This window comes from Haliotis rubra, unplaced genomic scaffold (assembly GCF_003918875.1).
Source record: "Haliotis rubra isolate DU_JTF1 unplaced genomic scaffold, ASM391887v1 Scf543, whole genome shotgun sequence".
Taxonomy (NCBI): domain Eukaryota; kingdom Metazoa; phylum Mollusca; class Gastropoda; order Lepetellida; family Haliotidae; genus Haliotis; species Haliotis rubra.
Window position 1 is genome coordinate 468,351 of NW_025767239.1, and position 25,451 is coordinate 493,801.

The 25,451-nt window shown below is 41.8% G+C and overlaps 1 protein-coding gene across 1 annotated transcript; it reads right to left on the reverse strand.

The window, feature by feature from the left end:
- Positions 1–290: 290 nt before the first annotated feature.
- Positions 291–25,400, reverse strand: LOC124253525 (A-kinase anchor protein 1, mitochondrial-like). The gene is made up of 10 exons (XM_046687319.1): positions 25,227–25,400; positions 22,907–23,058; positions 21,746–22,807; positions 19,682–19,907; positions 19,068–19,204; positions 17,144–17,324; positions 16,403–16,550; positions 5,754–5,821; positions 2,698–2,834; positions 291–1,937 (listed from the first exon to the last, which is right to left on the reverse strand). Exons 2-10 carry the CDS (start codon positions 23,030–23,032, stop codon positions 1,872–1,874), a joined length of 2,151 nt encoding a protein of 716 aa, XP_046543275.1. The 5' UTR covers positions 23,033–23,058; positions 25,227–25,400; the 3' UTR covers positions 291–1,871.
- Positions 25,401–25,451: the final 51 nt, after the last annotated feature.

Sequence of the window (25,451 nt, forward strand, 5' to 3'; positions counted from 1 at the left end):
GCACATTCTGATGTAAACTTAGAGTATGTAAGAAAAAACCCAATATATTTTGTAGACAAAACATCCACTGATGAAAACAACCGAAACATACAACAGAGCAGATGGTTGTTGACATCGTCATGACGACTAAAGACATAAATTTGGCAGTCTTCTATACATACAAAGCAAAATATACACCCACACAGTATGATAGGTAGAAATTTGTCACAAAGCTAAGTCTTGTATCATAGTAAAGATGACTTCAAGCCTTTCATTCATGTCTGACAAATCACAAAACTGGCATTTTTTTCTCGCAGTAAATTTGTTCTAATCTACACACCCAATCAGCAGGACCCTTTTTTCATTTTTTGGTTTACGGATCAGACTATACAAAATAGAGCCGCAAAGCTCTGTAGCCAATATGACTGATAAAGAATATTTTTTTTATTTCAACCATAAGAAATAAAAAAAAAAAAACCCGGCAAAAATGGAATCAAGGACACAAAAAATTACCATGTATGTTGTATTTGAAAAGGAATTTACATCGAAATAACTTTGGAACATTGCCTATGACAATGAATTTGTCTCCTGATTAAGAAGTCATGAACAACCTTGATTCTAGAAGTATTCATCAACATATCTAGAGTGAGTGAGTGAGCTTAGTTTTACGCCGCTTTTAGCAACATTCCAGCAAAATCACAGCGGGGGACACCAGAAATGGGCTTAACACACTGCACCCATGTGGGGAATCGAACCCGGGTCTTCAGCGTGACGAGCCAACGCTTTAACCACTAGAATACCCCGACGCCCCTAACACATCTAGAGCTATTTTTGAAAGAAATCAAGATTTAAACAAAATGTGATATCACCAGAAGAAACGTGCATCAAATTTCAGTTTCAGCAGTCTACCAATTCACCTTAGAAGATGAGTGAGTTTAGTTTTACGCCTCACTCAGCAATATTCCAGCTATATGGCAGCTGTCTGTAAATAATCAAGTATGGACCAGACAATCCAGTGATCAACAGCAAAGGCATCGATCTACGCAATTGGGATACAATGACATCTGTCGACTTAATCAGCGCCTTATGTGAGTTAAGTAAGTTTAGTTTTACGCTGCTTTTAGCAATATTCCATCAATATCAGGGCGGGGACACCAGAAATGGACTTCACACATTGTACCCATGTGGGGAATCAAACCTGGGTCTTCAAAGTAACAAGCAAACAGTTTAAACACTAGGCTGCCCCTCTTTCAGAAGACGGGCATGATGAAAGTGAAAAGATGAAATCAAGGTCAAAATTCTTAATAAAACCAGAACACAACCAACTTCATATATATCAGGTAAAACAAAAATCCCATGTTTTTTCAACATGGGTGTAATGGCCATTATTTTAAGTCAGAGTCAAACTTTTTCAAGAAATTCAGGTGACATGAATGGTGGGAATAAACCTACAGGTTCATTATCTTTGGTCCAAGCTTTATTTTCTACCACACAAATAAGCTATGGCATAAATTGTCATTTTCAGAGGTGAGCTAAATAAAACGAGGTGCACAAATTACATTTTGATCATTCTAAGCTAAATAGTTAGCACCAAATCCGTAAACCCCCAAAATATATAAAAAAAGAGTATGCCTGGGTGATAAAGTCTCATATCACACCGCATAGGTCACTGCTCAAAATGAGAGTGCATTAACTGCTGTGTCAGCGTTTGTTCATTTCTTCAAGACTAGAAATAGAATACAACTTAAAATGTAAATGTAATCTGATTGATAATTGACTATGTACAGCAGCATGTATGGGTTTTGTTGCACTTGATCGTCAGTTTTTGTGTCATAATGATTGTTTGTTTGGGTGGTTGTGTCTCAACCAAGGCTGTGGTTTGATGGCTCTGGCTACTGCAGGATCTCAATCCAGCGTACTGCTTTCCGGTTGACCATTTCTCTGTTAATAAACAGCACCTGTAAAAGATCATCAGTCTGATTACCAAAGACCTCAGCTCATGGAACAAGTGAGTATTGTTTTAAGTGCTTTGGTACACACAGAGACAATACTTCATACCTCACCCTGTTCCCACTGATCTGGTAGATATAGAGCCAATACTTCATACCTCACCCTGTTCCCACTGATCTGGTAGATACAGAGCCAATAATCACCCATTTCCACTCATCTGGCAGATATAGTGCCAATAATCACCCATTTCTACTGATCTTGTAGATATTAGGGCTGCGCAATATAACCGGTTTACCGGTATTTACCAGTTCAGACATTAAATCAATACGTATTGCGATACACTGATCGAAAACCGGTATTTCGACATGCATTCAGAAATCTTTATAACACTCGGAAATCTTTGGATATTTCCGTTTTGTTCAAGTGCAATAAATATTGCAATATATGCTTTTGAATCTCAATATATCGCAATATGAAAATCCTCTGCAATACCCACCCCTAGTAGATATAGAGCCAATAATCACCCATTTCCACTCATCTGGTAGATATTGAGCCAATAACGACCCATTTCCACTGATCTGGTAGATATAGAGCCAATACTCACCCTGTTTCTACTGATCTGGTAGATATAGAACCAATACTCACCCTGTTTCCACTGATCTGGTCGATATAGTGCCAATACTCACCCTGTTTCCACTGATCTGATAGATATAGAGTCAATACTCATCCTATGTACACTAATCTGGCAGATATAGTGCCAATACTCACCCTATTTCCACTGATCTGGTAGATATGGATGTATGGGATACCATCCTCAGCACGGTTAATGACTTGAGCTTGAAGTAGTTTGCCTTGGGTCAGTTCTTCCAACACTGTACTACCCTGGTCACTGAAATATTCCTCCTCTGAAACGTACACCACATGAATTGTACATAATGAAGTGAACATAAAGGGATGAGTGAGCGAGTATGTTTTAACGCAATATTCCGGCAATATACTGGCTTGGGACACTAGAAATGGAGTTTAGTTTAACCACTAGGCTACCCCACTGCCCCTCACTAGACATGACGAATCGAACCTGGTCCTTCAGTGTGATGAGCGCACGCTTCAACCACAAGGCTACCTCACCATCCCACACTCACCCTCATTTTAATCACTTTTTCCCCCAAGGGCAAGGCTGTAGCATAACAAGTACCATCATTTCATATCTTTCAGCAAGATGTTACTGGCGTATTGAACAAATGACTAGGACTAATTATACCAAGGTTCCCACAAGCAGGGGTATCGAAAAATCAACCTATGGACCAATCATAACACACAGTTCCACAGCATTTCCAAGCAATCAACCTATACCATTTATTATCCACATTTCCATAGCAGTATCACACAAACCCAAGGATCAATTATAGATAACATTTCCATTGTGGTATCACAACAATCCATGAACTAATTATGACCCACATTTCCATAGTGATCTCAAACAAGCATTGTCACTAAGGTGACATAATCCCCCAACGCAAATTATCAAATCAAACTTAAAAAGTAATGAAAGTGAAGGTCGTAATTTAAGATGAAGTTAAATGTAAACAAAAACATGACCAGTCAACCTCTCTTGATATCTTGCTCTGTAGTTGTTGAAACGCACAAATATTTTCAAGACTCACTTTGACCTTGACATGAATGTCTAAGTGTATGAAATATGCAAAAATAGTAATAAAGAAATTGCTTATTGAAAAACATTCAAGGGAAGACTTGAAAGTCTATGAAGAAAATCCAGTGAACTGTTCTTGAGATATCTCGCTGACAATCTTTACATGCAGGTTAACATGCTGAAGTCTTCAAAGTGTCGCCGTGACCTAGAAAATTAAGTAAAGGTCACCAAAATTGACTGGGCCTTGCACCTTCCCCAAATGAAGCTTGGTGTCAAATATGAAGAAAGTCCAGTGAATGGTTCTTGAGATATCTCGCTGACAATCTTTACATGCAGGTTAACAAATGCTGAAATCTTCAGAGTGTCGCCATGACCTTGAAAATTAGGTGAAGGTCACCAAAATCGACTGGGCTCTGCATCTTCCCTAGATAAAGCTTGATGTTGAATATGAAGAAAATCCAGTAAACGGTTCTCGAGATATCTCGCTGCCAAGTGTAAAGCGTTAAAGTCCCCTTGTGACCTTGAAATGAAGGTCAAGGTCACCAAACCTGACTGGGACCTTCTTTTTTACGGTGATGAACCTAGGTACCAAATACGAAAAGAATCTAGTCAACGGTTCTTAAGATATTCCAATTCGTACGTGCGGACAGAGCCTAATACTATATCCCTCGCTTAGTGCTATATGCGCGGCAGGGGATAATAATCCATAGACCAGTTATAAACCACATTTCCATAGGGATCTCAAACAATCCATAGACCAGTTATAACCCACATTTCCATAGTGATCTCGAACAATCCATAGACCAGTTATAAACCACATTTCCATAGTGATCTCAAACAATCCACAGACCAGTTATAACCCACATTTCCATGATGATCTCAAACAATCCACAGACCAGTTATAACCCACATTTCCATGATGATCTCAAACAATCCACAGACCAGTTATAAACCACATTTCAATAGTGATCTCAAACAATCCACAGACCAGTTATAACCCACATTTCCATGATGATCTCAAACAATCCACAGACCAGTTATAACCCACATTTCCATGATGATCTCAAACAATCCACAGACCAGTTATAAACCACATTTCCATAGTGATATTGAACAATCCATTGACCAGTTATAAACCACATTTCCATAGCGATATTGTCTATGGACCAATTAAAACCCAAATTTCCATATCAATGTCAAACAATCTATTTGTGGACCGATTCTAATCTAGGTTGCCACAGAGGTATCAAATAATCCATAGACCAGTTATAACCCTCATTTCCATTACATAGTGATCTTGAAAAACGAACCTATGGGCCAGTTATAACCCTCACTTCCATAGCGATATTGAACAACCAACCTATGGGCCAGTTATAACCCTCATTTCCATAGCGATATTGAACAACCAACCTATGGGCCAGTTATAACCCTAATTTCCATAGTGATATTGAACAACCAACCTATGGGCCAGTTATAACCGTCACTTCTATAGTGATATTGAACAACCAACCTATGGGCCAGTTATAACCCTCATTTCCATAGTGATATTGAATAACCAACCTATGGGCCAGTTATAACCCTCATTTCCATAGCGATATAAAACTATCTACCTGTGGACCGATTCTAATCTAGGTTGCCACTGAGGTATCAAACAATCAACCCAAGGACCTATTCCTATATAGAGCTATATAGATGATGAAGGGCAAGCTTAAGGTGAGGTGATATGGGGTTTAACGTCGTGCTTGAGAATATTTCGCTCATATGACGACGTGCATGCGTGTATATGTGTATGGGTGGCTGCTTGTACTAGCCCAGATGGAAGCTGGTTTTATAGTGCTAGCCCACTGAGACACCATGTCGCAGAGAAGCATGAATACCCCACTCAGACACATTATACTGACTCCGAGCCGACCAGTCCTTGTTGTACCCATTAATGCCGAGCACCAGGCAGGGACCAACAAGTACCATATTTTAACGTCTTTTGGTATGACGCGGTCGGGGATCAAACCCGCAACCTTCCGCTCTCCGGGCGGACGCTCTAACCACTACACCACGGACGCGGTCGGCAAGCTTAGGCTAGGTATTAGGTACATACACAGTGGACAAAATCAGAAAGAGGTAAATTACAAAGCTTAAAATCAAGACTAACTGTATTCTCTTCGAGAGGACTCACCTTGAAGAGGTGTGACATTCCCCATGTAGCACTCGACAGCCTGGAATGGTAGGGTCATGAAGTCACTCCTGCAACAGAAGGTTTAATTCCTTTAAACGACAGTTTATTCCTGTGAAAGCAATGATTAGGTTGGAGAGAGTTACCTGACAAATGTTTGCCATGAACATGGCAATATCCCCGCCCCAAAAGAAGAATGAAATATAACATATTTAGGCCAGACCAATATTATTTCTTGTATACGGATCCGCCTGTCATATCTGTTCAAGAATAAGGAGAGGGAGAGAGAGAGAGAGGAAAGAAATAATAATAAAATTAAAAAAATGCCCACTCAAAAAATAAAATCCTAATGTTTTTATTGGCCCAAAATGTAAACTTACCAGAAAAATGTTTTTTTTAATTGTTTTTTGACCCATATACACTTCAGAAATTTCAGTTGAGGCCAAAATGTTTACCATGGAAACACAAAAAAACCCATTATATTCAGAAATCCAAAACTAGCAAAAGGCACCAGTTCACCACTAGACCTACCTATGTATGAAATTTGGTGATGAAACAGTCAACAGTTTTCAAGCTCTGCTCCGGAAAAGAGCACTACCACCAATTTCAGTCAAAGTGAAACTTCTTGCCATGGAAACACCAACAATATTTTATTCAGAAATCCAAGACTACCAAAAGGCACCAGTAGACCACCAGATCTATCTATGTGCCAAGTTTGGTGAAGAAATATTGCATGGTTTTAGAGTTATGCTCCGGAATAGAGCACTACCACCAATTTCAGTCTAAGTCAAAGTTGTCACCATGGAAATGCAAAAAATATTTTATTCAGAAATCCAAAACTACCAAAAGGCACCAGTAGACCACCAGATCTATCTATGACGCACGCACGGACGGATGGAGTCCATTTTAATACCCCCTGCAAAACGCGTTGTGGGGGATAATAATAGATGTGAATGTATAGCCGCAGATGCACATATCCACTGTCAGTATCAGTGTGTATTAGGGCTGGGAGGGGTCCAAATTTTCTACCCATGTACCCCACCCTCTATTACCCTACCCTGATATCTCTTATGTTAATTCCTGACATCAAATTTGTAAGAAATGGCAATATATTCTTCAGCTCGGAGGTTAACATTTCGAGTTATATGTATTATATTCAAAACAGGTGACTGTAAATTATAGCTAAATCTTCAAAGACAATACAATCTTTTAATCATGAAAGAATTAGGAGATAAACGTACTGTGTTGGGAAATGAGATGAATGTGAGGTTTCAAATGATTAATTTAGAGACTATCAATTCTGCCTAACATTCATCTAATTTTCCAACACAATACGTTTATCTCCATTCTACAATAACCGATTTAAAATCGAACTCCTTCCTTCCGCTGAAGACACTGGGAAATCCGGCATGGTGCGAGAGGCAAATTGAACTTGTCTGTGCAGGGAGTGGAAGGTGCCGTTCGTATTTTTTTAAACATTGCAACATATATAATATTCTGTCCAAAGAAAACTAACTACTGTTTATTCAATGCAATAATGTAATACCCAAGAGCTTGGTTTATATAATCCCAACTCCACATGACCGAAACCAGCCTATTGTTTTGCGTGCCGTGTTACTCTAACCCCCTGGCCACACTATAATGGAATCGTCTGACCTACTTATTTTTCTTGGAAGTGCAGTCTGTAGTTGTTGACAGTTACACAACAGTTTGAAATGGCGGACAGCCAGTGTTTACATTTTGAGTGACAGTGGAAAATACTTGACTGACTGTCGAATCTGAACCCTGCAGAATTGAAGAATAGATCCTTTTCTGAACGACCTACGACCTGAAACTATTCAAAGATTTGTACGACCAGCGAGTGTGGATCATGATTTCACTTACATAGGCTGTAAGTGCCTCCACCCCAGCATGCGGCGAAAAGAGTGACAGTGCTGCTTTGCGTACATGCGGCTAACTTGGGATTCCTTGGAACATTGTTTTCATCATTTGGGACTGGATTGTGGCCAAACTTTTTTCAAAGTGTACGAAAATAGATCACCAGCAGTGACAGCCTTGTGGGAAGCTGGCAGAGAGCAGAATTCTAGTGGTTCAATTTTTGACATGTATTTTTTTAACGATGCAACGGGACATGATGGAGTGTGAGTGGCATAAATTTTGCGTTTCGCCTGACCGTTATCTTGCGAATTTCCCATTCTTATGATTCTAAACGGAAACATATATACCATTTACCAGGTAGGTAAATGTTTAGTAAGGATTTGCTGCACATTTTGTATAGATAGGGATGAAATTTACAAGGCTTTCTGATTTACATGTTAGATATTGTTTGTTTATGTTTGGGGCTGTGTATTGTAATTGAGTTTGAATATTTTTATTATAGAAGGCTATATGATAGTGAGGTTCCCTAATAATTGTGGAGGAAAAATCATGTAATAATTGTATTTTTCGAGTTTTAATAAATGTTTTATCAGCATTTCCATAACATCTGTTGTGTTGATATTAGCCATGTTGGTGGTCAAGCTGATGCGGCAGTGTTGAATACTTCCGCAGTGAAGCAGTCATGAAATCTGACGAATTTTCAATTCAAAATTGCGAGCGTCTAAATTTATTGATTGACCAATCAAAATCGAGCATTTCGCGTAGCCATGGTAGAATAGCATATTATATTGTTTAACCTATTAGTCACATGATCATATTGAGATTGGTAAGATTTTGAAAAGTGTCATGGTGACCTTGAAAATAAGGTAAAGGTCACCCTGAAATGACTGGTGTCTGCGTAATCACCATAATTGACATAATTGAAGACATTGGGTACAACGTTTTATGGGAAATTAGTAAAATCTAAATATTTTTTATATTTGTATACTTATCCTGCACTACTTACTTCCTGCACTTATTGCTTACGGCTCGAAAAGCGTGGCTTGCCAGACGATGTCAAAAAGACGTAGAACTGCAATCACTTCCTGGTCTCGGCTGCTTACTCGTCTGCGCATGCGTCACCGGAAGGTGACGTCAGCCACCTCAGATTATTGCTTAGAAATCCCACAGATGGCAAAACTAAGCGGGGAGGTAGCTGATAGCACAGGGTGGGCCCTTATCATAAGTAGTGCAGGATAAGTATACAAATATAAAAAATATTTAGATTTTACTAAATTTTTAACTAATCCTGCACTACTTACTTCCTGCACTTTATCCGACAGGCTGGAAGGTGGGCGTGTCATCTGAGGGATCGCCGCAAGCACGTAATAGCAGCCAGCTCAATCCGTAATCCCGTGCTCGAAAGCGTTGATGACGCCGCCTATAACAGAGAGCTTAATTAGCGAGGGGCGATCAAGTAGCGGTAATTCGCAAATAAGACTGCGTCTTAAATGAAAAGAACCCACTAATTTTAAAGCTGGCGAAGCTTAAGGAATGCAGCAAAAAGCATGGACTTGAAAAAACAAGGATAACTCCTTAACTGACATACCTAGTTGTTTGTGAAGAAAAACAACTCATTCCCCACATGGTGGTCCGTGGAAGGAAACACAAGGCAGGAGGGTCACTTTCTTCGGGAATGGCGAGTTGCTGAGCAACCACCAATGGTCGAAGCTGTGGACATCATTAACGTCCTTGACAGCCATGTCACGCAAGTAATGACTGGCAAACACTGTGTCCGACCGCCAAAACAACCTTGCATAATGGATGACACAGTGCAATTACTCTGAAGTGCCATAGTCGGAAGCAAGTGCTCGAATCTCGTGGGGATGAGAGGGCGTAGGAGGTCCAGCCCAGCCGCTTTATATGCCTGAAGAATGGTTGTTCTTAACCATAAGGCAATAGTGTTTTTGCTGACATCTGACTGCGACGCCCGGGACAGTGGAAGAAATAAACGTTTCCTTGTACCACGAACGCCTTTGGTGCGATCAATGTAAGTTTTGAGCGCACGAATCGGACATAACAGTAATTCCGCATCGTCTTCAGAGCCAACAATAGATGATAATGGCGGGATGGAAAACTGGCGATCAGGTTGTCCTGGTAGTTGGTTTTTAGCGATGAAATCCCAACACATACCTAAGTGCACAGAACCATGACGACCACGACGTTCAAACTTGATCCTAGTCACGTCAAGGGCGTGAACCTCACTCACTCTAGCCGCAGTCGCTAATGACAACAGAAATGCCGTCTTCCTGGATAAATCAGCGAGGGAAGCGTTATCAAGAGGTTCATACGGTGCACCACGGAGATGGTCTAAAACAGTGTTGAGATTCCATGCCGGCGGACGAAACTTCAACTTCTCCTACCACTAGACTTTGTAGAACGGGAAACCAGTTCCTGGCTGGCCACCAAGGAGCGACCAAAATTAGTAGTAAGCAAGTTGTCTCCTTGACTTTTGCGAGAACTTTGGGTAATAGAACTGGTGGCGGGAACGCATACGCGTGAAGTCCCTCCCATGATAGGCTGAGAGCATCCACCGGCCAAGCCGCTGGATCTGGGACTGGGGACACATACACTGGCAGTTGATGGTTTTGGCTGGTGGCAAACAGATCTATGTTTGGATAACCCAGTGCGTGACTTAAAAGAGTGAAGGCCTCCTTGTGTAGCATCCACTCCGTGGGAGCAACTCTGTCGGGTCTCGAGAGAGCGTCTGCTAGTATATTGCGGCACCCGAATATGCCGAACTCTCAACAGAATGTGGAGATCGTCGACCAGTTGAAAGAGCGAAATGTCTGATCGAGGAGAAACTGTGAGTGTGTCGACCCTTGCCTTCGTATGTACCATACCGACCGTGGTGTTGTCTGTAGCCACTAGAAGACAAGTTCCTCGTGAGTCGATGTGCCCAATGATGAATAGCGAGGATCACGGCCTCCAACTCCAGACTGTTTATATGCCAGTTGATGTGTTGACCCGACCACAGGCGGAGGCTGTCTGGTCGCGTGTAAGTGGCTTCCAACCCTGCAGGGGCGTCCACGAACAGTTGGCAATCCGGAGGCTGCTCTGTCAAAGAGACTCCTCCTAAGACGTTCAATGGGCGAGTCCACCAAAGAAGATAGCGATGTAACTGAGGTGGAAGGCAAAACCGTGATGAACGTCTGCCCGACGAATGTATGGTTGAAGAAACCGCTGCAGAGGACGAAGTTGAAGACGCCCTCTGCTGGTAAGATCCTGCGCCGACGTCAACAATCCCAGAAGTGACTGCCACTCTCTCTGAGGGACAGAGGTTGAGAGAGTGCACGTGGAATCAGAGACTGAATCTTGTCCCACCTGTCCAGGGGAATCTGAACTAGGTTCTTGTCCGTCTGGAAATGGCCTCCGATGAACGTCAGAGTGTGAGTCGGAACAAGCTCCGATTTGTCCAAGTTGACCAGCCACCCTAGTTGGCGCAACAGACGAAGGGTGAAATCCCGTTGTTGTATAAGAAGTAGACGGTCTAACAGGTGCATAAGGCAATCGTCCAGGTACGGGTCGAAATTGATGCCCCTCAAATGTAGATACCGGGAAATAGGAGTTGTGATACGTGTGAACAACCACGGGGCCGTTGAAATTCCAAATGGGAGGACAGCCCATTGGAAATGTTGATTGTTGAAAATAAAGCGCAGGTACTTCCTGTCGCTGGGGCGTATTGGAACATGGAGGTATGCATCCTGTAGGTCCAGGCTGATGAGAAAGTCGTTGACGCATACCATAGATTTGAGGTATTCGAGGGACGTCATTCGGGAAGTGCGGAGGACGTTCCAGGAAAGTCTCGTTGAAATAGGACAGATTGTGAATCATCCTCATTTTCGCGGACCCTTTCTTCGGCACTAAGAATATTGGAGAATAAAACCCTGGTGTTATGATGGGATACGGAGGAGTTCGATGGCTCTTTCTCCAACAAAATCGCTATGTTCTCCGCTAGAAGGTTGTGTTGAACCTGAGAGTGATTGTGCCGGAGCGGGAACATTGTCAGAAGTGGATCGGAGAGGAGGAGGGAGCGAAACCCTGCCTCAATATATCGGTGACGTATGGATCCTCTAGGATGGACCAATTTTCCCAAAAGATCCCTATTCTCCCACCTACCGGTGTAGGATAAACTGGGGCGACTGGAGGTGGGAGTGTCCAGTCGTCGCGTGTCCCTCACTTCACTTGCCCCTCACGCCCGCCGCCCTGGCGGAGCACGGCGACGCTTGATATCCACCCCTGTCTGATCTAGGCTTGGCACCACGTCCCCTGCCACGAGAGGCGGCGCTGAGTTTCTGGCACGCCCGAACAGACGGTCGCCGAGGCTGGTAGGTGTTGGATGGCGTGGAGGCAGGACGTTGTCCCTTTGAAGCGCTTTCAAGGCAGTCTCCCCTTTGGCAAAATCACACACCTGCCGATAAACATCATGAATGGCATCGTTAAACAGTGACGACGATGACCAGGGTTGGTGGAATAATTTCGCTGAAATTCGAATCCCATGAAGAAAAGGAGGAAGCCTTGCCGGCGAATTGCACGCACGCGTTGGCAAGCGCCGACCTAAGGTGTTCACGCAGGTCAGTGATCACTTTACCCTGCCATAGCATCATAGTTGTAAGATGATCCAGTCGATCCGATTTATTTCCTTAAGATCCTGAGTGATGGCATCAGTCGCTGACGCCAATGCCGATATAGGGCGGAGCATACGCTTAAGCTCTAAGTCCAAAGCCGCGACCCTTGTATCCTGAACTTTATAGGAGGACACAGAGGAAGAACCTGTCACACGCGTTTCATTTCCTCATCCACCTTAGTCACTGTCTGGGCAAAGTCCAAGCCATGAATAGGATAGTCATCAGCGACGCACTCTAGGAAGCTTTAATAGTTGGGTTGAGAGACATTCCCGCCGAAATCTTCATCAAGGGTAGAGAGAGAATCTCTCTGACCGCCTCATGTGCTGGTAACATTAAGGAAGGTGAGTCCCAAATAGTAAGTGACTTTGCAACATCAGGGCCTGGTGAAGGGACTGAGGCTATTAAGCGATCAGCAATCCAGTCAAACACGTGATCAAAGCCAAGGTGATTAGAGCCGTGTCTTCCTCATAGTCTGGGGCAAAGTCCCTCTCAGAGGACGGTGAGCGAAGCGGCAAAGGGGAGCGGCTACGTGCAGGCGGCGCCTTAGCAGAAGGCGCCTTACTACGAGGTCTCGACCTATGTTAAGCCTGCCGAAGACGGACTTAACGGAGGCGTTAAGCGCTAGGCACAGGAGCAGACAAAGTTGACAAGATAGGCACCGATGCTGGAGGGGGCAGAGGGCGAAATCGTCGGAGGTGGCAAAGGTGGCAAAGGCTGGAGGCCAGTAGAGAGAGCGCCGATGTAGCTGGTGGCATAAACGGCATAGGCGCTGATGTACCGGCTTGACCTGATAGTAAAGTCAAGAGAGTGCTGAGCGTGGATACATCAAACTGCTGGTGGCCGTATGGCGTTTGCATCATAGACGCCTGAGGCATTGGAAACCCCGTATGTGGTTGATACGCATAAGGCGTCTGCCCCGGGAACACTGGCTGGGGTGTCTGATACGGCGCAAACTGCTGGCCCATCGGTCGTTGTGGAGATGACATCGGCAACAGCGGAGGAGGTGAGGGAGTGCCGGCGCCAAGCGCCGCCCGATCAAGCGCCCGCCAAACGCTGTAACACCGGCGACATAAGCGGCGAAGACATAATCTGAATGCTGGTGACAGGCGCATTCGTTGACACAGTTGACGCCGCAACACTTGACGTAGACGTAGTGGTCGTCAAGACCGGTGTCGAAGTAGTAGACATACTCTTCCGTCTCTGTTGTCCCAGGCGCTTCTTAACAACCTGTAGATAAACGGAGAAACTCTTGGGTGATAGCACAGCGCAGCTGGCACATTTATGGCCAGAGGTACATTGAGTAGTACATTTCAAACATCGGGGATGAGGGTCTTTACGAGACTTCCCACCCCGACAATGTATACAACTGGGCTGTACATAGATCTGCAATGAAGCAGAAAACCCAGTAAACGCATTATACCAAGTAATGAATATAACAGCAAAGTTGAGAACAAAGTCTCAAAATAACTGAAAGTTTAAGAGACCATAATACAGGCACAATAAATATACCACTATTATATGGTATAGTATATAAGCCTGAACCAAATGAAACACAGCGGCGTATCAAATGCGCAAAGTGTTTTAATGGCGAAGTGAAAGTGTGATGGACGGGACCGTATATAAACGAGCGACATCACTACACAGAACTACTGAATGACAAAAAGAAAGTGAAAGATAATACCTACACTTCTCGTAGAGGTACAAAAACAAAATACACACAAAGTCAGTCTTTATTAATGCTTCACAAAATATAATCCCGTAGGATACAAGTTGAGCTGGCAAACAACACGTCTAACGAGGCGTGCGAAAAGCAATAATCTGAGGTGGCTGACGTCACCTTCCGGTGACGCATGCGCAGACGAGTAAGCAGCCGAGACCAGGAAGTGATTGCAGTTCTACGTCTTTTTGACATCGTCTGGCAAGCCACGCTTTTCGAGCCGTAAGCAATAAGTGCAGGAAGTAAGTAGTGCAGGATTAGTTAAAAATTCACATTTACATAAGTTTGAAAAGTGGTCAAAGTGTTGTGGTGACCTTGAAAATAGGTCAAGGTCACCCAAATCGACTGGTGTCAGCATAATTCCTTAATGTAGACTATATATGTTTCACTGACATATATAGTCTGTATTCTACGATATGAACCAGTCTGGAATCATGTAAAGTTTTCTCTGCCACAAATAGTGTTAGCAATCAGAAACCATGAACAATTATCGACTATAATTGAAATATATACATTTTTAATGTAATCACCAATTTTAAGGGTTTCCCCCCCCAGGTTTTTCTAATTAATGTTTTTTTATAACTAATACTGTCATACAATGAAATGGACGCATGCAAGTAAGACACTGGAATTGTAATTAAACAATAAAAGTGGTTAAAATTTTACAATGCGCATAGCTTTATGCTGTTGAGCATGTTTGTTCGTGAATATTCATCAAATTAAATGGCTAGTATACTTAATACAAGAGTCATCAGAAGATGACATATCCCCCCGCCGGCCCCCACATCTTTGAAAGAACAAATCATCTGACAGTTACTTAAAGTCCAGCTTGATTTTAGACTAAGTGCAAATCGTTTCCATGGAAATCATGAAAAAAGTAAATGACAAAAATCTGCAAATAGCAAAAGGCATCACTTTGGGATCTGCCTCACATATCTGCCAAGTTTTGCTGAAAGATCTTAAGAAGTTTTAGCGTTGTGCTCCGGAAACAAAACCCATCCCTTCCTTTTTGAGACTAAGTTCGAATCATTTCCATGGAAACCGAGAAAATAATAAATCACAAATATCTGCAAATAGCAAAAGGCATCACTTCAATATCTGCCTCACATATCTGCCAAGTTTTGCTGAAAGATATAGAGAGGTTTTTGAGTTGTGCTCCGGAAACGAAGCCCACCCCTCACTTTTGGGATTAAGTCCGAATCGTTTCCATGGAAACCGGGAAAAATAAAATGCCAAAAATCTGCAAATAGCAAAAGGCACAACTTTAGGATCTGTTTGATATATCTATCAAGTTTTGTTGAAAAATATTATACGGTTTTTGAGTTGTGCTCCGGAAACGAAAGCAATCCTTACTTTTTGAGACTAAGTCCAAAATGTTTCAATGGAAACCAAGAAAAATAAAAATGCCAAAAATCTGCAAATAGCAAAAGGCACCACTTAAGGTTCTGTTTGATATATCTACCCAGTCTTGTTGAAAAATATTGAACGGTTCTTGAGTTATGCTCTGGAAACGAAGCCCACCCCTCACTTTTGGGACTAAGTTTCCATGGAAACCGGGGAAAATAAAAATGCCAAAAATCTGTGAAAAGCAAAAGGCACCACTTTAGGATCTGTTTGATATATCTACCAAGTTTTGTTGAAAAATATTGAACGGTTCTTGAGTTATGCTCCGGAAACGAAGCCCACCCTTCTTTAAGACTAAGTCCAAAACGTTTCCATGGAAACCGAGAAAAATAAAAATGACAATTATCTGTAAATAGCAAAAGGCACCACCTTAGGTTATTTTTGACATATCTACCAATTTTGGTTAAAAAATATCGAACGGTCTTTGAGTTATGGTCCGGAAACAAAATGATTACGGACGGACGGACAGACGGACGAGGCGACGACTATATCCCACCGCATTATATGCCGGTGGGATAACAAGGGTGTTATACAAAAACAACAAAATTCTGATTAATCAAAAATATTTTTTACAATTGATAATCATATTTAATCCTTCTTTCGATCGATTTTTTAGGTTTTTTAAATCATCGGAACGCCACTAGCCACAATGATGAAAATTATCAAGATATATTACTGCAACAAAATGTAGTGCATAGTATGTTTTTAAAACTTGATAAAGAATTAAAACACTATTCAATAACTGGAAAGGCACATGGTATATAGTTTTGTCATGTGTAAATCTGAAATGTATTGAAGCATCAATGAACTGTGATACCTCTAATCTCATATAAGGCTGTAAGCAAGTCTGGAGCAAGCAAACCAGTGATGTGATTTGCTTGCATGACCAACATCCCATGCTGTTGTGAAAGACGACACATAATCAGCCGAGAATTAGGTTTGAGCACAATATGATTGTGATGACTTCCGACTTGCTCATGACTAACCTGATCTGCTTCAACATCGCTGCTTGCACCCGGGCATAACCTCCATAATCCACATATTTGATGTCCACCTCATCTGAATTCTCAGTCACATTCACAACCTGCGCTCGGAACCAACCATCAACCATGAACGCTGCACAGATCACACCAACTGAAAAGGGATATTGCAAATCATACATGGGAAGTGTACTTCGAACAATGATCTACACACCTCATAAACGAGTGAGTTTAGTTTAACGCCACTTTTAGCAATATTCCAGCAATATCATGGTGGGGGGACACCAGAAATGGGCTTCACACATTGCACCCACTTGGGGAATCAAACCATGGTCTTCAGTGTGAGGTGGGGAATTGAACCCAGATCCTCGGCATGACAAGTGAACTTTAGCCACTAGGCTACCTCACTTCCCTTCATAAATGAGTGAGTGAGTTCTGCTTTACGCTGCTTTTAACAATATTTCAGTATGGTTATTTCTGTTCCAAATTCTTCATTTATGAAGGGGGAGGTGGGGTAGTCTGGTGTTTTAAGTGTTTGCTCGTCACACTGAAGACCTGGGTTTGATTCCCAGGACGGACACAACATGTGAAGCCCATTTCTGATGTCACCTGCTCTTAAATGCTGGAATATTGCTAAAATGCGCATAAAACTAAACTCACTCACTCTTTCTATGGCATTTCAATTTAGATATTTATCATACTGTGATAAAGCATTTCTACAGCTCTTATGTGGACTCCCCTCCATACCTTCGATTGGCCTGGGCAGAGGGGGCACCATCTGGTCCTGGGTATAGCAGGCCATCATAAAGTGGTTCAGCCGCTCAAGGGACGGGAACGTGGGGTGGGTTGGCTGCTGCACAAAGATGTGGCCAGCATCCACGATGTTGGACACTACAATGTCCACTGACACACCCTCTGGAAGGTTCAGCTGGAATAAAAATAACACATGAACAAACCGAAGACTTTTTTTATTCTCTAAACACTATGCCTTCATTTGACCCAGAACCGTAACTTTCAAGTGGAAATGAGTAAAAGATAACTGATCCTGTTAGTTGCCTCTTACGACAAGCATGGGCTACTGAAGACCCATTCTAACCTGGATCTTCATGGGTATGAAATGAGTAAAAGCCAAAATTTCAATACATGCTTTCCTACAATGGGTACCTCCTCAATGGTAGTCAAATATACAAACAAACATCTACAGCTGGGAGGAAATACTGACTACGTTTTCATCTGGGAAACTGACATATGTTTCACAGAAAATAGAAGAAATCTGACATTTTATTATATTTTCAGATTTGGTTGTCAATGAATTGACAACTGAGCAATTAAAATCCACTGAACAGTTACTGAGCAAAGCTAAGTAAACTATGTTTCGTTGACATGACCACAAGATTAGTCTGGCATGACTTCAGAGTTACCTCCCTTATCTGGGTCAATGCATATCTTCATCCCACACAGATTAGCATGGTAATGATATACTCTACAGATACAATTTAGTTTTACATATACGGTATCAAGTAATGCTGCATTTCTTGGTAACAACAATGTTCAGAAGGTGTACGGAAAAAGTAGGACTGCTTCTTGGTAAATATAAGATAAAACATTAAACGACATTAAAAACATATGTCTTAGCTATATTGTTGGAAATGTTTCAGGACTGGTTTTCACAGGCAATGACTGCAGCCATTGCAACAACAACCATTTTGAAAACCTTTATGTCAACATTGTAAAACACTCTCTGATTACTGATAAGTGTGACAGTCACTTTGGAGGCACCAAAGAGTAGGTTCGAAATGTCAAGGGTAGAAACGAGTCTTTGATGTAGCATATCAGACACCCCGGACTTCAGAAGATTCACAAGTTGGGACTCCCTACAACTTGTCATGTTTCTTTACTGCTCCACTCAGCAATACCCCAGCCATGTGAATCCAATCTGTTAATATTCTACTGGCAAACAAGGATAAGTTGACCTGATAATTGACCCGTATTAGCAGGTATGAGTGCTGCCCACTGGCACATGCCATTGTTAGCGAAGGGGTCCCAGGTTGTCCGCGATCAAGTGTAGTGCGATGGGTGAAGAGAGAGATAAACTGGTGGCATTGCTAGCTTTAACAGTGCCTGTTTCATAGATGTACATTCTTTTTCCATGTACTTAATATCATTGTATACCACTTCTTGGGTCTGAGAATGTATTATCTGACTGTGCTTACCTAACTTTGACATGTCTCTCGAAATATATATCTATAAATCTGAATATTACCGACTTGCTACACTGATCACGTGAGAGTCTTATGAGCAAGACGTGTGCAGCATCAATTTCATCGTGATGCACTGCACGTGCACTAGCCTACATCTGCTCTACCTTTCACAAACCAACTGGGTTTGCTCATTGCCGTGCACCGCATACTTCTCATAAACGCGTTCTCTGCACGTCCAACTTATCCTTGTTTGCCAGTAGTCAGGAACCAGAAAGTCTCATGATTGTTCTAATGAGCACTGACCTACACCATGCAATTGGAATTCGATGAAATGTGTCAACCAAGTCAGCGAGTCTGACCACCCTATTCTGTTAGTCACCTTGTATAACAAGCATGGATTGCTGAAGACCAATTCAAACCCAGATCGTCGCGGGTTGGTAAATGCCCATGAGAGCTAACTATGAACTCACCTGCATTATGTCAGGCATGAGGATAGGAGTGTCCTGAACCACCTGGGTCAGAGGGGTGAAGTCCACCTGGGGAAACTGGCCGCGAGGGAACTTCTTCCTGATCTGTACCAGGGCTTTATCAATCTCAGACTGCATGCCTGTACAACAATGTTACAGAACTAAGTTGCAAGCAAAACTCAGATATCATGATGTGGAAAGTCCTGGATCATAGTGAGTGAGTGAAATTTGAAATCAAGATTTGAACAAAAAGTGATATCATCAGAAGAAACGTGCATCAAATTTCAGTTTCATCAGTCTACCAATTCACCGTAGAAGATGAGTGAGTTTAGCTTTACGCTGCACTCAGCAATATTCCAGCTATATGACAGCGGTCTGTAAATAATCGTGTGGACCAGACAATCCAGTGATCAACAGCATGAGCATCGTTCTATACAATTGGGATACAATGTTATGTGTCAACCAAGTCCGCGAGCCTGACTGTCCGATCACTCCATGATCATTACACCTACTGACCATGGTTCAACTTTTAGTGATATTCCATCAATATCAAGACACAGGACCTAGTTCATTACAAACTTTTATGGCGATCAAACATAATAAAAATGAAGTCCTACCCTCGATGACACAAATCTGGAAGTTTGGTGTACATGGGTTGTTTTTCAGTGCAATGTTTGCCCCAGACCTTTCCTTCACCAGGTTGATGTTGCGACCGTTTTTGCCGATCAGACGACCACATAACTCTGACGGAAAGTTGAACTCGTATCTGACAGTGTCCGAAGTCATCATCGGGGGTGGCATTGGTTCGGACACACTTCCTCCTCTGCCACTATCATTGGAAGCCTGGAAACACAATACATAGATGATCAAGTGAGTCATTATACGTCAATGTTAGCAATATTCCAGCAATATCACTGCAGGGAACACCAGAATTGGGCTTCTCACACTGTGCCCATGTTGGGATCCGAAGCCAGGCATTCAGTGTGTATTATTCACCTGATGAAGTGTCCATCACAATAAACATGATAAAGAAGTTGACATCCAAAAAATTCGTGCCTTTATATGTATCACTTCTAAATGGCGTTCAAAGACAATCACTAATCTATTTAACTACGATTCTTAATTACCAGTGTCCACATGTATATGATGTAAGTCAAACAGGAGCTAATCCCCACCCTTTCCTAAATCTTCCCTTTAGTTGACAGATGAACCCACCACACAGTACAACTTTGAAACTGAAAGTCTTGTGCCTGTCTACCTTACAAAAGAGATACATGCATATTGACCTTCAAACTCAGCCATGATCTGACAAGATTATGAGTATAAAGTTTGGTTAAATTCCAATCATAAACAGGCATTGTCACTAAGGTGACATAATCCCCCGCCGTAAATTATATAAATGAAAGTGAAGGTTGTAGTTTAAGCAGGACCAGTCAACCTGCACCGTCCCAAGATGATGCTTGGTATCAAATATGAAGAAAATCCAGAGAATGGTTATAGGGTTATCTCGCTGACAAGCTTAACATGCAGATTAACATGCTGAAATCTTCAAAGTATTGCTGTGACCTTGAAAACTATGTGAAGGTCACCAAAATCAACTGGGCCCTGCACCTTCACAAGATGAAGCTTGGTCTCAAATATGAAGAAAATCCAGTAAATGACTCTTAAGGTATCTTGCTGACAAGGGTAAGACGTTAAAGTCTCCTTGTGACCTTGAAATGAAGGTCAAGGTCACCAAACCTGACTGGGACCTTTTGCATACTGTGATGAACCTAGGTACCAAATATGAAAAGAATTTTGTCAACGGTTCTTAAGATATTCCAATTCGTACGGACGGATGGACGGAGCCTAATACTATATCCCTTCGTGCTAAATGCGCGGCGGTGGATAATAAGTTATTGTGTATACACAACTTTAAAGATGTCTACTTCCTGATTGACCTTTAACTTCAACATCCAAACACATGTCAACTCGTTAAAAGCTTTCAAAGTAACCATGACATATGACACGATCATGACATTTGGCAGGCGTTGAGTTAGTTACTTTGAAATTAACAGTATGCAAAATCCTTTCAAATGACATGAATTGATGTGTCATTTCATGGAAATTGAGAATATTAAACCATATTTCATAATTTGACCACTAGTGAGCGAGTTTAATATTATGCTGTTTTGAGCAATACTCCAGCAATATAACGACAGGGGACACCAGAAATAGGCTTCACACATTTTACCCATGTGGGGATCAAACCTGGGCCTTAGGCATGACGAGTAAACAGTTTAACCACAAGGCTACCCCACCGCCCCAAATTGCCCACAAGTGATCTGGATATTAAATGCAGGTCAACCACATTTGTTGTCATCAGATATAAGTATAACAATAATAATGTGAAATCATAATACTCAAGTTCTCATGTAAACAAACTTTGTTGTCAATAAACAGGATTAACATGTTTAACCCTGCACTCTATTTTCCAGCTGTTTGGCGTTGATTGTAAACAATCAAGACTGGATTAGACAAACAAAATGTTCAGTATTATGAACAGCAAGCTGTGATATCAGGATGCTATGACATACATTGTCATCAGCACCGGACCCATTAACTCTCAAAAACATTTAATTTAACTTGGGGCAAATTTTCATCCAGAATCCCTGTGGGGATTCACTGCACATTCAACCTACCTCACTATTACTATCACAGCTTGGGGACTCTGAACTTCCAGCGATGGCTGCACTACCATTTTGATCCATTAATCGTTCTGCACCTAATGTCGCGTCTGCTCCTGTTGAACTGGCAGCACTAGAACTGATAGCAACTTTTTCTTGAGATTGCACTGAGGATGCTGTGTCCACAGATATAGAACTGTCCATTGTCTTGTTCATGTCTGTACCAATGCAATCGTGATCACTGGACACCTCAACAGAGTCAACACTGACAGTTGTAGATAGACAGTCCAATGAACTAGACGGTTCACCAATCACAGATGAGCTGGCTTCTATGTGGGAATTACTGGCAGAAATTGGATCACTTTTACTGGTTTGGATATGATCAGCTTTGGAAACAGAGATCTGGTCAGACACTCTGTCATTTGATAAAACGTCTGTTGCCACAGTGACCGAATCGTCATGGTTGAGAGTCTTAGCACCAACTCCTTCCTGAGAGCTTTCACGAGGTGAGGCAAGAGTCTTACTAGCACTTACAGTGGTGTAGTCTGAGGTATGTACAGAATCTGAAGATCCTGTTGATGAGACTGGTACATCGTTCTGTGAGACAACACCTGATTCTGGACAAGGAGACTCATCTGGTGATGACATGGAACTAGAACTAGAACTAGATGGTGACACTACTTTAGGCAGAGACTCAGGTGTATTCCAAATACTTTTATCGTTCGACCCAGGTGTTTGTTCACTCGAATTTACATCCTCTGAGTTAGATGCCTGGCTTGGAAGTTCTTGAATAGCATCTTTGACTAAATGAGAACACTCAAGCTGTCTTTGGACAGATGATATGCACACACTGTTTATTTCATCTTTGATGAAATCTTGTTCTCTGCTCACAGGTTTTTGACCATTGGCTGTTTGCTTGTCGTGTTTGTCTCTTTCTCGGTTTTGCAGAATCTGATCAGAAGTTCGATGCGTGGCATCTGGTGTTTGAATTCTTTTGCATTCTTCATCATCAACATCACAATGGTTGTTTTCTTTCTCTTGGAAAGTGTCCTTGACCTCATGAGAAGTGTCCTTGACCTCATGAGAATTGACCTCATGAGAAGTGTCCTTGACCTCATGAGAAGTGTCCTTGACCTCATGAGAAGTGTCCTTGACCTCATGAGAAGTGTCCTTGACCTTGTCAAAAGTGATAGCCTTTCTCCCTTTCCCCTTGTCTTTTTTTCGACCGAAGAAATAGAGAAATCCTAGCAGTGCCGTGACTGATGGCAAAGCTATGGACAAGACAAGACGCAAATTTGGCATGTTGATTGACTCCTTTAATCACTGTACTGAAAAGAAAAACAAATAAAATAGAATAACCCGAAATAACATCATCAATAACAGTTTTCAACTGTCAGCTACACACTGTTAACCTTTGCAGAAATGTTCAATGGATATATGGCATCCATAGAACATATAACATTAACTTTGGAAGATAGAATCATAATGATAAAAAATAAGACTGGTACTATAGAGCACTAACCAGGGCTGCAACGATTCGAATCTGACACCTTAGTTTTGACTTTTGATAACCATTGGATTCGGTATTTGAGTGCTGTTTAGTTTTACGCCGCACTCAGCAATATTCCAGCTATATGGCGGCAGTCTGTAAATAATCGAGTCTGGACCAGACATTCCAGTGATCAACAGCATGAGCACCGATCTGCGCAATTGGGAACCGATGACATGTGTTTACCAAGTCAGCAAGCCTGACCACCCGATCCCGTTAGTCGCCTCTTAAGACAAGCAGAGTCGCCTTTTGCGGCAAGCATGGGTTGCTGAAGACCTATTCTACCCCGGATCTTCACAGGTCCAATATACTTGTGACTTGATAAAACTATTATGGAACCCTACTGGCTGCAGTTATCGCCAATGCATCAGTATCACGTGTGCACAGTTCCGGTCAATTACAATTCTGGTACTTTTCCCCACGGTATTTGACTGACTGACTGAGTTTAGTTTTACGCCGCTTTTAGCAATATTCCAGCAATATCACGGCGGGGGACACCAGAAATGGGCTTAACACATTGTGCCCATGTGGGGAATCGAACCCGGGTCTTCGGCGTGACGAGCCAACGCTTTAACCACTAGGCTACCTCACCGCCCCCCCACAGTATTTGACTACAATAAAGGGCAGCAAAAGAAAAATCTTCACGGTAAGTGGCACAAGGGAAAAATTAAAGATGAAGTTATGAAACCTATAAATCTTTTTTAACTTAGTCGGGGTGATGTCACTTGATCTATATAATAGCAAGTTCAAGTTCACAAAAGTCATTAATTAATTGTCATCAATCTACTGTTAAAAAACACTCAACTAGTCACACAATCAATTAATCGTTGTTACTTTATGACATAAATCTATATATATATGAGAAATTCTGAAATGGCAATAACAGCTGCAGTTTGTTGTGAGAAAACATATATTTGTACTGCCATGATTTTCTTCCGTCATGTTTTATAAAAACATCATCCTCAGCAATGAACAGGCTGGACACATCAATGAATAGCGAATTAAGTATCATAATTAATTCTGAGTCATTAATTTAATGAACGACAAAGTAATTTTGTAAATACTGCTAAAATATGGTGATAATTGTTCGGCAGCCAGTACAATAGGAATCCAAAAGGGGATGAGTTGGGAGCACTCTTTCCTGAAACAACCAGACCTTGAGATCAAGGTCACTGACACTGACGAAAAAGCCAGTGATGTAGTCTATGAGCACTATAAAGTCATGCCATGTAATCTGAGATTGAAACTTGCTGTTGTCATAGCCTGATCGAATCATGATATGCAATCAAACTGGCCTAACATATCTACTGTTACTCTTGAATTACAAAGTGAAAGTGACATCACATTCCGAGTCACATCAGAGAAAAGGCTGCATTTTCGGTGTGATCAAATGCAGTGACACTTCATTCATCTCAGTAGCAAAACAACTGATACGGTTAAAGTGCGACAATACAAGTGTCTTTGATTAATCGACGATCTCACCGTTTCCACGGCCTTCATACAAATCGTCATAACAACACATCCAAAAAATGCGTAGAAGCTTTCGCGTACATCATGTACAAACAAATATTTTAGAGAATATAATATTAATCGCGAAATCAAATGTAAAATTTAATACTTAAATGTTTACACTGACATGGTACATTTGTTTATATTTCACAGCAGACGGCAATGGGCTCTCTTGCCCTTGACAATAATCAAAACATTCCACCGCGAGTGTTTATATGGATCTCGTGGGCGGCATCTAATCTATAAATGACAGACACAAATACGAATTTCAACAGCAAATACTGCTACAAGTAATCGCAAGTGACTAACTGCAATGACATATCTCTTCACACACTAACACGCACTCATAATTAATCAGAATCCCGATTGGATCGTACGTATGCAAGCGCCATAGTTTTGGTCGAAAATGCAAAGTTGTGCAACATGTGGAGGCCTTACCTCAGCTCAAATTCATCTAAACACCACGAAAATACTGTCCAGAAGATGCGACTTTAAGTAATTATGTTGCGTTTTCGATGACAGTGACAAATATGTATGTATAATGGCATAATTGCTCATCTTAGGCCTGTACCACGTGGTTCTTCTCTATACACAAAAACCACGCACATTTAACTCTCGCGAGATAGCACGATAATTTGACAAGGTGCGTGCACTACTTTCGAA